Source organism: Littorina saxatilis, linkage group LG3, assembly GCF_037325665.1.
Source record: "Littorina saxatilis isolate snail1 linkage group LG3, US_GU_Lsax_2.0, whole genome shotgun sequence".
Classification (NCBI taxonomy): Eukaryota; Metazoa; Mollusca; class Gastropoda; order Littorinimorpha; family Littorinidae; genus Littorina; species Littorina saxatilis.
In genome coordinates, this window is record NC_090247.1 from 27,002,855 (window position 1) to 27,017,261 (window position 14,407).

The 14,407-nt window shown below is 39.7% G+C and overlaps 1 protein-coding gene across 2 annotated transcripts in view; it reads left to right on the top strand.

Moving 5' to 3' along the window:
* The first annotated feature begins 655 nt into the window (after positions 1-655).
* LOC138962037 (uncharacterized) overlaps positions 656-14,407 on the top strand; it is a 384,447-nt gene continuing 370,695 nt past the window's right edge. For both annotated transcript variants that reach the window (XM_070333733.1, XM_070333732.1), the window contains exons 1-5: positions 656-1,146; positions 1,814-2,030; positions 2,456-3,001; positions 4,191-4,363; positions 10,250-12,202. In XM_070333733.1, the coding sequence (XP_070189834.1) occupies positions 2,902-3,001; positions 4,191-4,363; positions 10,250-10,513 (537 nt within the window). In that variant the 5' untranslated portion in view covers positions 656-1,146; positions 1,814-2,030; positions 2,456-2,901 and the 3' untranslated portion in view covers positions 10,514-12,202. The remainder of the gene's footprint in view (positions 1,147-1,813; positions 2,031-2,455; positions 3,002-4,190; positions 4,364-10,249; positions 12,203-14,407) is intronic.

Sequence of the window (14,407 nt, forward strand, 5' to 3'; positions counted from 1 at the left end):
GTACGTACGAGACGGTGAGCGTGAACATGCGTGTGTCGGTGAACGAACGTAAGTGTGTGAGCTTGCTTTCGTGTCATGTATTGTAACTTCTGCCTCTCCTTGACTGTTGTCCTGTAAACATGTGTTGTTAAAACTGTACTGTACGTGGCAAACTCCAACATCCAAAACACACATCACAATATTTATGTAACGCACAGTCTAGATCACTAAGAAACACACAGGGTTTCCTCTGAATACCGAGGTCGGCTAGTATTGTAGGCACATGTATTGAACACAACGCGAGGCATAGACTACATTACAATAGGGCCAGAGTAAAGGTGAGATAAAGAGTTGCTCTCCTCGGCAATCTTCAGCCTCCCCCTGAGAACAATTAATGAGGATACGGACCCTCTCTAGGGCTCCGGTTACAATAAATATTGACCACCATCAAATCAACTGAGAACATAAAAGGTAAAGGCTAATTTGATTAATTCAGATTGGTGAAAATAACCTATAACTATTCCTCTAGCTTTCAACAAAAAAATCATTTCATTTTCATTTTCACCAGTTTCCATTTCAGGCTTTGTCCCATCGCTGGGAAGTTCGGGTCGCTCCGTTATTTTTTACATTTAGTCAAGTTTTGATAATTTCTTTGACTTAAAACTTGGTATAAAGTCAGATAATGTTGTGAAGATACTATATATATATAAAATATTACATGTACATGCTTTAGTTTGAGGTCGCGCAAGGTAGTGCAAGGTCGCGTGTGGTCGCGTGCGGTCGCGTAGTAATTAGTCAGACAGCTTTTGTGACGTCGAAAGCCGGAAAGGCAACACCGGGACCTGTGTGCACACTTCGAACTTTGAAGAGGACAACTTTTATTTGTCAATCACATAAAGTGGAAAATGGGATTTTCAAACACTCTTAAACTTAAAACCGGAGCAGTACCGACCATTCGTCCAGCAAAGTAACCCACCACCAGTAACCAATTACTCAGTACTCCGCCGCTGGACTACAGACGTTCGGATGAACCCAGTCCACATCAAGAAAGAAGAAGAAGAAGAAGAAAGCTCTGCGTCAAAAATGTCGGGGCACCCAAGGAGAAACAAAACTCAAAAGTCACTTTGAAAGTGACTCGAAGACCGTGTGTCGTCGACGAACTGCGAGGTAGGTAGAACTCAAGATGTCGCCTTATAATTTCCTCTGTCCTCTGTCCTCCCTATATTGACTCTACACTGTTTGTTCCAAAAATGCTCTCTCAGACCTACTTTTTTTTTTTCGCAACACGAGTAAGTCTACTCTAAGTTTTTTCAAACTTTAGATGAATAACTTTCCTCTGGGGAGTGACCTGACACAGTGAGTGAGTGACAGGAAATACAGTTTTCATCTAGATCAGTAGAAGTGATACATTCATGTAAGAAACATTTTCTGCAAATCAGTTTATCCATGCACAGGCATCAGATTCAAACAACTTACAAGTCACCATGCCAGTCAGCTGTTCAGTATCACATTGTCCCATCCCCAGATGTTCGGCTTTGGATTGATTTAGATCCCCATATATATGTTTTGTCAATTTGTGCCAGTGCCACTCTTTTTCAGAACATATGTGATATAATATGTTTGTTAGAATTGATCAGTGTAGGCTAGGTGAACTTTGGTTAAAGAAGATAAAAGTAAATCAGGGATTATAAAATGGCAAGCGATTCCCAGAGCGCGGCGATTCACTGAGCGCGGCGCGTTGTGCAGCGCAGCGATTCCCAGAGCGCGGCTACTGCTGTCACATTGTTTTGTAATTATCAATTATCAGTAATCTGCAATGTCATTTGTTCTTCAGATGTTTCTGCCATTGCCGAAACCAAGGATGTCAGCGTCCAATGCAATCTGATCAACGCCCCACCTCAAAACGCAATGCGGTTCTAACCCTAAAGTGTAGGAACAGATGAGAGTGTGGGGAAGGAAGAACGAAAAGGCGAACGACAGCGCGCTGCAGCTGCGGAAGAGGACGAGCCTGCTGACGAGGATGGAGGTGAACCAGAAGATCCGCAGTTCTTGTAAGTTTTCAATAGACATAGATTCTCTACATTTTAAAAAGTAAGACAGAAGTCAAGGGTTACTTTGGGTGACAGTCAGCTATTTTTTAGCTGCTATCATTGTGTCCTTTGTTTTTGTCTTTCTCTCTCTGGTCTCTATCTCACTGGCCATAACCCTTTTTTGTCTATTAAATGGGTGAAAAACACCATAAACATGTCAAACATTTTTGTTGTGACATTATTTAGCTTAATTTCTCATCACAAGTAAGAAGCTGATTTCATCTTAAAAATTTTTTTTATACTGGATTTCACTGTCATTGCGACATGTATAACATGTAGTAATTATATCCATAGCACTAGCAGTGAATTTGTGCTTGTGTATGGCACATGTAGTTTCCATAGTAACCCTTTATGTGCTAAGAAAGTGTATAACCTGTGTGTTTTAGGAATGCTCCTGAGCCGAGACCCAGCCCCGACCTGGAAGACAAGTACATTGTCTTCCAGGCAAACTTGATGCAGCTGTTAGAGAGTTGTCCTCGATGCTCTCACCCTGCGAAGGCCTTCATATCGAAGACAGTGGGATCTTGCATCCACGTCCGACAAGACTGCTCCAAGTGCTGTTTCTTCAGAGAGTGGACCAGCCAACCGTACATAAAGCAGATGCCCTGCGGGAACCTGCTCCTGTCATCAGCTGTTGTGCTCTCTGGCTGCAGCCCGACAAAAATTCTCCGGCTGTTTTACCTGCACAATGTGCGTTACATTTTGGAGAGCACGTTCTTCTGGCATCAGCGGCACTTCATTTTTCCTATAGTGGAAAGAAAATGGAAACGGGAGCAGTCAGAGCTCATCTCGCAGCTTCAGGACGAGAGAGGAAGTCTAGAGCTGATTGGTGATGGGCGGTCAGATAGCCCAGGACACTGTGCCAAATATGGCACATACACTCTCATCGAACAGGGACTGGGGAAAGTCCTGGATATATACAGATTGTGCAGGTAAGAAAGATATTTAGGCGTTTCAGTGTCTCATACTCATAGACGCATCAAGGTAACTAATTACAATCAAAGTTTTGTAGAGAGGCATTTTTTTTCTTCAAAAATATTAACAGTAATGCATACCCAGTTCAAATCTTTTTTTTTAATCTGAATTTGACTCCTAGTTATCAACCAACCCCCACCCCACCCCAATCTCCCCCCTGACTCACCCGAGTAATTGGTGAGTGGGATTCCTTTGTGTCCGTCTTTTAGACCGAGTTGGATTTTCAGCGACTGCTTTTGACAATTGACATTTGAACTTGTCATGTACATGCCCGTTGAAACTATGTGCACGCTTAACTGGAAGTAGAACAACTCTAGATATAAACTGTGACGAATGCGATATTAAATAAAAGAGGGCAGGGAATCACAATTCCTGATAACACGACGGTGCACAACCGATGTGCAGTGAAACCCGTTCATATTTGTTTGCAAACTGTCATAAACTTTGGCAATAACATTATTAAACGAATAAAATGAGTGCCGGCTGCCGTAGCCGAAACAGTCGGCGGTCGTAACAGAAAAGTGGGGCGGCCGTATCAATGCATCGCTGGCAGTCGTAACTGCTAGCACGGCGACGCGTACCAAAAAAATACACATGCTCTTTTCCTCAGCCGATGACACAAACACACTTGCATATATATAGTATATTGGGACACTGCTATTGATGCATTTCGGTTATGATACATCACATTACCTGATCAAATGACCGTTGTTGCTTCAAGCCTCTTGTAATCTCCACCATTTAAAAAGAAATCCCCAAATCGAACAATTTCAGCAAATACGACGCTGTCACAAATCTAAAACAGAAGCCTCAAAAATTAAATCGATAACATGTTAATCCTCATGCAATCATAAATCCGCTGAGAACAAATAAACTTTGCTGGCTTCGATAATTACGCCGCAATAATTATTAGTTTGGAAGTTACACACCTTTCGGGCTCGAAACCTTGCTGACTATGGGACTGCAGAATGCTATCGTAACAAACGGCGATTTTTTCTGTCGTAACACTTTCCCCGGCGTGTGGGGGACTGGGAGACCTGTAACTTTAATTGTAAATAGTACAGACATGGGTAAACTGTCAGATGATTTTGAATAAAATTAACACTGTGATCAGCATATTTTAATGCAATTTTCTGTTCTTTACAGGAGATGTCATCCAGTGGCCACCAAAATGTGACCTGGCTCGATTAGCTGGGAAATGGGCAGCCAGAGCTGGTTTCCCGGGCGTAGTTGGAGCGATTGATGGGACCTACATAAAGATACCAGGAACCAGGGATGCGTACATCTGCCGTAAAGGTTTCCCAGCGATGCATCTCCAGGTAACAGATTTGATCACTTTCTGTTTCAGATACGTGGATTGTTAACCTTGGCAGAACTGACCATTATGGTGCCTGTGTATTTATTCCCTATTGAAATACTGGAGTAACACTAGCAGTGTCATTTCATAATTGGAATCTACTGTCATTTTAAGTCACTATTTGAATCTTTGAATTTAAAGACAAGTATTTAACGGCACAGTGCGCCTCCCGTAAACCATCACAGATACTGTCAGGCTTTTACACACAGTATAAACAACCTTCATTATGAACGCTCACCAAAGGGAACATCCTAGGTGCCTTACGTAAAGAGGCTGAACGAGTAATTTTCAAAGATTTAATGTTGCGGATTGTCTTCAAGACAATCGGACCGAGGTGCGTTTTGGCGCTAGACCTAACTTTTAAAATCAAAATAATAAATTGACAGCGTGTTACACAAACATTCTTAAATCATAAAATAAATATTTTTTTCATCAAGACAAGATCATTAAAACTCGAAGTATTTGAAGTTAAAATAAGGAACGCCCAGAAGCAGGTTCACGTAAGGTTCGCCAGTTCCTGTGAATAGTCAAAAGTCATCGCGAGGGTTCTTGTGAACCACAGCCGTTTGTTTAGTGCATAGTCAGAGGTACATAATAACGTGCTATTGCAGACAAGCTCACAGCGAGTCGCATTCAAATTCCTGACGACTGCTTTGTCAAAAAGGGAAACTGGAATAACAGAGTTCACGATGTCGATGGCTCCGGGGTAAGATAAACCATGCAAAACAATTTTTGTGTGAAAATTGCTCGCTCTTTACGGTAAGCACCTAGGATGTTCTAAAGCGGTGAGTGTTTCAATGAAAGGGTGTTTGTACTGTGTGTAAAAGCCTGACAGTGTCTGTGATGGTTTACGTGAGAAATATTAAATGTTTAAACCGATATTGGGAGTTCAGACAAGTTTGAATTATGATGGTGTGTGGATTAATTCCAAGAAAACCATCATGAAAATGTACCTACGCCTCGTTTCTCTGACTTTTCTTTTTCTGTTGTTAGATCTATACATGTCATATACCGCTACCCCCCGCGGGTTAGGGGGAAGAATTTACCCGATGCTCCCCAGCATGTCGTAAGAGGAGACTAACGGATTCTGTTTCTCCTTTTACCCTTGTTAAGTGTTTCTTGTATAGAATATAGTCAATTTTTGTAAAGATTTTAGTCAAGCAGTATGTAAGAAATGTTAAATCCTTTGTACTGGAAACTTGCATTCTCCCAGTAAGGTATATTGTACTACGTTGCAACTATGCAAGCCCCTGGAGCAAATTTTTGATTAGTGCTTTTGTGAACAAGAAACTATTGACAGGTGGCTCTATCCCATCTTCCTCCCCCCTTTTCCCCGTCGCGATATAACCTTGAATGGTTGAAAACGACGTTAAACACCAAATAAAGAAAGAAAAAAAGAACATATACCGCTTTTAGTGAAAGTTGAGGCAGCACTTTCTGATCAAATTTATTAAAAATTTGTTCAAGCATTTCTTGACTAAGCATGGATAATCACACCGGGGACTGTGTTCCGCCTTATTTCAGCCGGGCTTGTTGTTACTCCGTTTTGAGCTGGGCTTGGTGTCACGCAAATGTAAGTGTCTGCACTAAAGTACAAACTATGTCTTCTAAAAAAACCTCATTTCCAGGAACGGATGTTTTTAGCACTAACCTAAGTAATTTGTCTCTCTATTGGTGTTATTTTTATCTGACAAGGTTTATTATGTGACCCCCATCGGCTTGAAATACGTGCAGGTTGTCGCTTTTCGGGCAAAAAAGCTGATCAAACTCAAGAAATGATAAGCAACGGTATCATGTTATGGTTTTTCTGTAGGCACGTTTCATGATATTGAGGATTGCAGTTTCCCTCTCACACACAATATTCCAAAATAATAAATAGTCAAACAGGGGCCAAAAAACAGTTTGCACCAAGAGTTCAACTTTTTATCTATCCAAAACAGTAAAAAAAATTATATGAACATTCGTATTTCCAAGATGATTGGCGTTCCAAGACGCTATATCCTAAAAACCCCAAAACATGCTTTTACAACTTCAGTGCATAATAACTGCCCAAAGGTGCTGTTTAAAGCAACCATTGATAATAATTTTTAACATACTCCTTGAACACATTAATAAAAACGGTTAACTTGCAAATAAAGGGACAGTATTGATCAGAACAATGGTAAGATAAAGGACGCTACTTATATTTTGTACATTTTTTATCTTTATCGTTTCCTGTAGACCTCAGAAGTTCTAACCAGCTTAAGAAATCATTCTAAAATCGAAAAACAAACATCTATACAGTTTGTACGCAAAGTAGATTGATATTTGACACAGTCACACAGACATACGTGGGCTATGGGGCAACCCTACCCCCTAAATTTGAAAACGGGGTCAATTTCTTAACTGCATGCATTCAGCAAAACAATCCCTAAAAATTTATTTTTTTCACAAATGAACTTATGACTTTAGAAAAGCATTCAAAAATGCATATATACAACGCTTTTTCTTTGGTCCCAATTCAAGGGGGTGTGCTATTCTCAGGTAACACTGTGAACGCTCAAATGAGACTTGGTCACATGTCAAAATAGTAATCCCCCCTGTTGTTCATGGTTCGTTGGTGGGATTTTTTTTTATCTGAGCCATTGGCAAGCATGAAATGTCATCAACATTAGGAAAGACATAGTATCTCCCATTGTCTTTTGCGCGCAAACACTTCACACAGATCTCCTCTCGATCTGGCCCATCGGGGAAATGGGTTGACTTGGGGATGATCACCGCCCTGTATCTCTCCACCTTTCCATCCATGCTGACAAAGTCAGCGGTCACAAAGTCCCCAACTTGAATGTCTCACTGTGGGACAAAGAACCTGGTTTTCACGACTGGCACCACGCGGCATCCAGTGGCGTGTTGTGGGTAGACGTCCATTGATTTTGATAATAATTTTTATATTTTTAATTTTCAGACCTTGTTTTTAATCCGAATATAACATATTTATATGTTTTTGGAATCAGGAAATGATGAAGAATAAGATGAACGTACATTTAGATCGTTTTATAAAAAAATAATTTTAATTACAATTTTCAGATTTTTAATGACCAAAGTCATAAACTAATATTTACGCCACCAAGCTGAAATGCAATACCGAAGTCCGGCCTTTGTCGAAGATTGCTTGGCCAAAATTTCAATCAATTTGATTGAAAAATGAGGGTGTGACAGTGCCGCCTCAACTTTTAAAAAAAAGCCGGATATGACGTCATGAAAGACATTTATCGAAAAACTGAAAAAAACGTCCGGGGATATCATACCCAGTAACTCTCATGTTAAATTTCATAAAGATCGGTCCAGTAGTTTACTCTCAATCGCTCTACACACACACACGCACACACACACACACACACACACACACGCACTCACACACACACACACAGACACACATACACCACGACCCTCGTCTCGATTCCCCCTCTATGTTAAACATTTAGTCAAAACTTGACTAAATGTAAAAAGAAAAAAAAATTCAAAAAAATGGGATAGCGGCGAAACGGGATTGCGCCAAAATGGGATGCGGTAGTAAAATGACGCTTGGCTTGTTAAATGTCGCCAAAATGGGACGGCGGCAAAACGGGATTGCACGTAAATGGGATATTGCGCGAATTATAAACGAAGGAGTAGGCCCTAAGTTTCTCGTACGAGATGTTTACTGGGAGTAAATATTTGGGGAGTAAAAATTTAGTTCCTTGTGAGTTCTTTTTTCGTACAAGATTTTTACTGGAAGTTTACTCCGTCCGAGTCAATTTTTCGTGGAGTAAAAATTTTGTGTTACACCGGTTCATGACCGTTGTGGTAACGAGCGCACATTGTTGTCTCTATATATTGTGTTCCTACGAATCGAAAGTACGATCGCCAAGCCAGTCTGTCATTGAAGGCAACGTTCGATATTTCCGTCTGTCAGCGTTGCCAACGTTCGACAGATTTTACTACTGTTACTCACAAACTTTCAATTTACACAATGAAATGCCAATAACATGTACACACAAGAATGGGAGACGAAGGGAAAACCTACTAGCGATTGAAATTATGCAAACGAACTCACAAATCCCTCACTTTCCGAATGCAAACGCTGCAAATCCGTATGCGTGCGTCGCTGTGCCGAACGTTGGGTTGACGAACGTTGCTGACAGACGCAACAAAACTTGATCAAAAGGCACTAAAAACGATTAAATGTTTTACTCACTGGGTATCGCATTCCTCTTTTTCTTCCTGCAGACGATATGAAGCGGTTGAAACGTCGTTTCCGATTAAAGGCTCGGTTATTTCCGTTAAAAACGAAGTTTGCCGAACGTGTGATTCAGTCTACAGACACCGGTCGGATCACAACAAAAATGTTCATTCTTTGCGATTTTGTGATACTGTTGATGATACACCTGCTTTCCAGTGAAGAACATCAATAAAATGATGTTCACAAGCAAGAATAACAGACAAAAGCACGCGATGTGTAAAATTAGGCTTTGCTTTGCAAACAAAGCACGTGTTTTTTTTACTGACAGACACTTTCGGTGGTGATTGAAAATTTTTCCAGAAACGGTTTTATGCTCCCATTTGATATTGTTTCCCTATTTTCTCTAGTCAGAGACTAACCTTGTGTATTAATTGAATTAATAACCCCATTATCATAAGTTTTGTGTGATATTTCGTGTCTGCTTGAATCACACTTTGAGATGGGGTCATGTGACAGAAGGAAATGGTGTCTGTCAGGATTCACACGTTCGCTTCGAAAAACGCGCTCAAATAATTGCTCAAACACAAACATTTTAGCTTTTATTTATTTTTTTGTATTGCAAATACCATACTTACTCATGCCAAGCAGAAAAAATGATGAAAATCAACACAGTAAGCAAGTAATTTGAAGGCAAAGTTTACACACATCAAAGAGTCTGATTACCGTGAAACCTGCCTGTATTATAAGTTTGTTCTATAGTTTCTTGCTGTTATGCTGATGCATTTTCCCGAACCTGCTTTAAGGCGTTGAGGCACGAAAAGTAAAACCAAAACCCATGTCAGGCGAGTTTTGTTCCGTGCTGGACACCCAGAACAAAAGCAAGCCCAGTGGCAGTGCGGAACGCAGACAAAAATGCAGGAGGCCCAGCGCGGAACAAAACGTACACCACTTGCTTGTTTTGATTGCTTCTTATGACATAGTGAGGACGCATTGAAGCACGCAATTGATACAGATGATTATAGCTTTACCCAAAATAGTAAAAATACAGGAATATTTGTTGTTCAAATCCATCTTTGAGAGAAATTTACGTTGAACCTTCATTTTTCACTAAAAAACCTGCATGTATGCCTTCCATTCGGCTATTGTCAATTAACCAGGTAAGCAAAAGACGTTTTTAGCTGTCTACAAAGAAAACAATTATTCTTCTTTCTACTGACATTCATCAATTTTAGCTTAAATCAGTGTGAAAGTCATAGTTTGTGTTTTTATGAAGACACTTTCGTTTGCGTGACACTGAGCCCGGCTGAAAACGGAGTAACAACGAGCCCGGCTGAAATAAGGCGGAACACAGTTCTCGGTGTGATAATGGGGATGTTTACCCTTCAAAAACATGATTTTTTTTATTGTTCTTTATCATTTCATATATGCATGTCATGGTTACGCTGAAAATGCACTCAATGATAAATGAATTATATGGGACAGTAGGCACCTCATTCACATGTTCTGCAGAGAGGAGCTGTGCTCAGCTCAGTCTTATGGTTTAGGCTAGCGAAGCATTAGGATATATACATGTAGCCTCTGTTGTGGTTGGTTTTTAGTTTCAGGCTGATAGATTATTTTTATATTGATTTACGCGACTTGTTTCAGGTTGTATGCGACAAAGACCTCCTCTTTCTGGATGTGTTTATGGGTTACACTGGGTCCGTGCATGACAGCCGAGTTTTCCCCAACTCAGATCTCCATGGAGTGTTGGAGTCTGACGCAAGTAAGCTGCCTCCAGAGTACCATATGATCGGGGACTCGGCCTACCCTCAGTCTCCGCAAGTACCTGCTGGTTCCATTCCGCGACAACGGCCATCTGACCCCTGTGGAAACTGCCTACAACAGAGCCCAGGCAAGGACAAGAGTTGACGTGGAGCGGGCTATTGGTTTGTTGAAAGGAAAATTCCGCAGACTGAAGGATCTCGAGATGACGAACATCCGTGAAGTTCCAATGTTAATTTTTTCAGCATGTGTCCTACATAACTTTATCATTATAGAAAATGGCTTGGATGAGGACGACATTGACTTGTCGGAGAGTGAAGATGAAGACGAGGACGGAGGTCAATGTGGTGGTGATCACTGCATGTCTGCAACACAAAAAAGACTGGAAATTGCAAATGTTTTTTCTTGAGAACTGTTCTATGTGTTTCAAGGACGTGTCGTATACCGTATATCATTCTACGAGGCTGAATTGATTGTAGATAACAAGTACTGCCAGTGTGTATTGAGTTGCATGTTTTTATGTGTTTCGTAATTTTCCATTTAAATTTTAATGTGTAGAATTAACTGGGTAAAGGTTGGGTTCCTGGTGAGATCTTAATCTGACTCACAAGAAACATACTGCCAAATGTTCAAATATGAAACTAAGTTATTATTTCTTTTTTCAGTTCAATGACATTTTCGTTATAAGATGACCAGACGTACCAAATAACCAAAGATGCTAATTAAAAAATATGAGTTTACAAAAAGGGGGAGACAACCTAAGGGAGAAATGCGAGGCACTCTAACAGCTGAGCACAAAACCAAAACTAGAAGATAATATTTGTAAAATAACTGTGACTCTAAAACGATAGTACAATAATAAGCAACAAAGTTTAGAACATAATAACTGAAAAAAACCACAACACAACGTAGTAAATAAAACTACAGTGATTGAGAGTTAGTATCGCAAAACAATAAAATTATGGTTATCTTACACACAAACTTAAGTAATTGACGATGTTGAGAAGAAATTGATAGAAATTCCTCTGAATCAAACGCCATTAATTCCAAATGTTCTAGTTTAAAATTGGTTATAAAGCACTGATTGGTTAATTTAGATCGATGTCAATGATGACCAGCAAAGTCACTATCTTCCTAGTTCAATATGATAAGCATCACTGTCTGAAGCATACTGAATTTTGACCAGGATTGTGCCACTCATAAAATACACAAGCATATGTTTGCCACTCAATGATTATACAGTGAGACTTGTCTCCACATATTGTTGTTAATCAATGAGCTATGTGTAGCTCCAACATAAACAACCAGAAGATTTACCTTCATTGTAAATGTTGTTCATCCTTCCTTTTTGAAGATGACCGCAGACTCATGGTATGCTTGGATGTCTAGTCTGTCCATAAATAACTGATAAGCTTGTCCGGGCCAGGATTCCCGTTCCGCATGCGATTCTGCTACGCCATTATTGGAACTGAATATCAAGGTTTTTCAGAGAGGTTTTTAGTGTGTCCTTACAGATATATCTTTGCTTCGTCAAAAGAAACAACCTGCAGCGTACGGCAGCTGAAAATTAAAGGTACATATAGTTCAAACAATCATTCAACTGTATTTATTTGACCTTACACAGACTGTAGGAAGAGGCGAACCGTCTTGAACAAAACAATTGTCCGCAGGAAGCGACTCCAAGAACACAGACGACTCGAAACTGAGTGACATACCTTGTAGTCTTTCTATGAAAGTAGTGGTCCAGTGAACGATACCTTCTGCCTGTGGTTTGACTTAGAGTTAGACTCTTTGAGGATGTTGATAATGACGCACGACACTGACAGACTACAGAGAGTGTGTGGGGGGGGGGGGGGGTGGACATTTTTGGGATTAAACACTGCCATGGAGTTTATTTTATAGGAATTTTTTAAACCTAATCTCATTGTGTTCGTTTTGAATCAAAAGTCTCACTCCAAATTCCGACAATAAGTCAATATGTCCGCCGGGTATCGATATGGTTGCTACAAGGTTGCTTCGGTTACAATACGATGAATAATGTCGAGGAATTTGTGGCAAGTGGATTCAAGCTTACCAAGATACTATTTTCAACTTCCCATTCTGGAATAGTTGTTGGCATTTGTAATCATTGTCTCGTGTATGAAATCACGTCTATTTACAGTGGAACCCCTTTTAGACCCCCCTCCCCCTCCAGCCCCCTTTCCCGCAGTGGGGCACTGCGGTTATGAAATTAAAGGCCCCTCCTGTTTTTGGAACCGCAGGAGCTTTTTAGTTTGCTGTTAGGTAGATTTTTGGTTCCTCTTTCCTGTCATGCTCTCTTTTTCTTCATGAATTCTTTTCTTTTTTCTGCCTTCTTGCTCATTCGCCTGTATTTTTTCCAAAAATCTCTTCTCTTGCCGCTTGTCTCGCGATTCATGTATAGTTTAATCTGTTAGTGTTCTGATGTAAGTCCAGCAGTAGATAGGTTAAGCCTATTTTAACATACTGGAAACTGGTAATCTTCCAGTAGGTATTAATTTAGTTTTACTAAAGCCTGCTGGGACACAAGTAATGGGTTAGTGCATTTGTAAACAGGAATCGCTTGACAAGTGGCCCCCTTCATTCCCCCCTTCCTCGTCCTGATATGGCTCTGCGTAGTCGGCTGGACGTTAAGCAACAAATAAATAAATAAATAAATAAAATCCAGCCCCCTTCCTATTACAGACACCCCCCCCCCTCCCCCCTCCCCCCTTTCCTAATCCCATTTCAGCCCTTGCTTTGTTCAGATTTCCTTGTCGACAATGTCTGAACATGTATATGCCCTGATAAATTCTATGATCTTATTTTCCAAAATAAAGTCTAAAGAGGGTGTTCCACTGTAGCAGACACAGGCAATGTGTTGTCATATGAAAGGCAATTGTTGTTTTCAAAACAAAAGTACAGGTTACTCACATTTTTGGTGTCTGGTAAACACAAAACCATCACATCATACTCATAGTGGCAGAGTGGTGATCTACATGTATATATATGTCTGATATTTGAAGGAAAATGGATGACAAAATAAACAACCTCTCTCACCACAACATCAAATTTATTTTCTAGGGGCTAGGGTTACGTTTTGTAAACTTGTGCACAAATTTAACGATCGATTTTGAATTTTTTTTATATCCTTTTTTTATATCCTTTTTTTTTTTTTTTTTTTTTTTTTTTTTTTATTCTTTTTTGATATCCTTTATTTTTTTATATATATATTTTTTTTCTACAATTATTTTTTTTTTTTTTTTTTTTGTGCAGTGTGTACAATTACAATGATTTTTTAAATTTTTTTTTTTTTTTTTTTTTTTCCCAGTGTGACAATGATTTAAAAAAATTTTTTTTTGTTTTAAACTGCGAAAAAAAAAAGTGTGTGTGAACAGGGATTGTTACTGGTGTTATATCCGGACATACACAAAACACAAAAAGTAACTAAAAGTGTGTTTTTTCTCGACATTTTGCTAAATTGTAAAAATAAAGTCAAATTAAATTATTTATATGTATTTAACCTTATTTCAAGCCTCCATAGTTATTTTTGAGTGATTTTGAAGACTTGTTTTATTTCGACGTCGAGGTAAAATTTCATGTCGGAGTAAAGCTCAAAATTTCACGCGGGAGTCGAGGTATCCCACCATAAACACATACACACACACACACACACACACACACACACACACACACACACACACACACACACACACACACAGCTAACATTACAACTTAAGCATAAAGCGTACTGAACCACCATAAGCCTGCACGCACATCAATAAACAATTACAATAAATGTCACCTCTAGGTACATGTTCTGCGGTGCTTTTATGCCAGTGCTTTTCCAAAGGGAACAAATTCAAGCCTTTTACTTTTGGTTTCGTGTCCTTATACAGTGTAAACAGTGTTACGGTTATTTTCATCGGGAATTCCCGGACACTACTCTGGTTTTTTTTTTAATGTTACGTTAAGACGCCGGCCATTGTTTTGTTATAGAATTTGGTGCAAACAACAACAAACGCTATCAATTCTCTGCTTGGT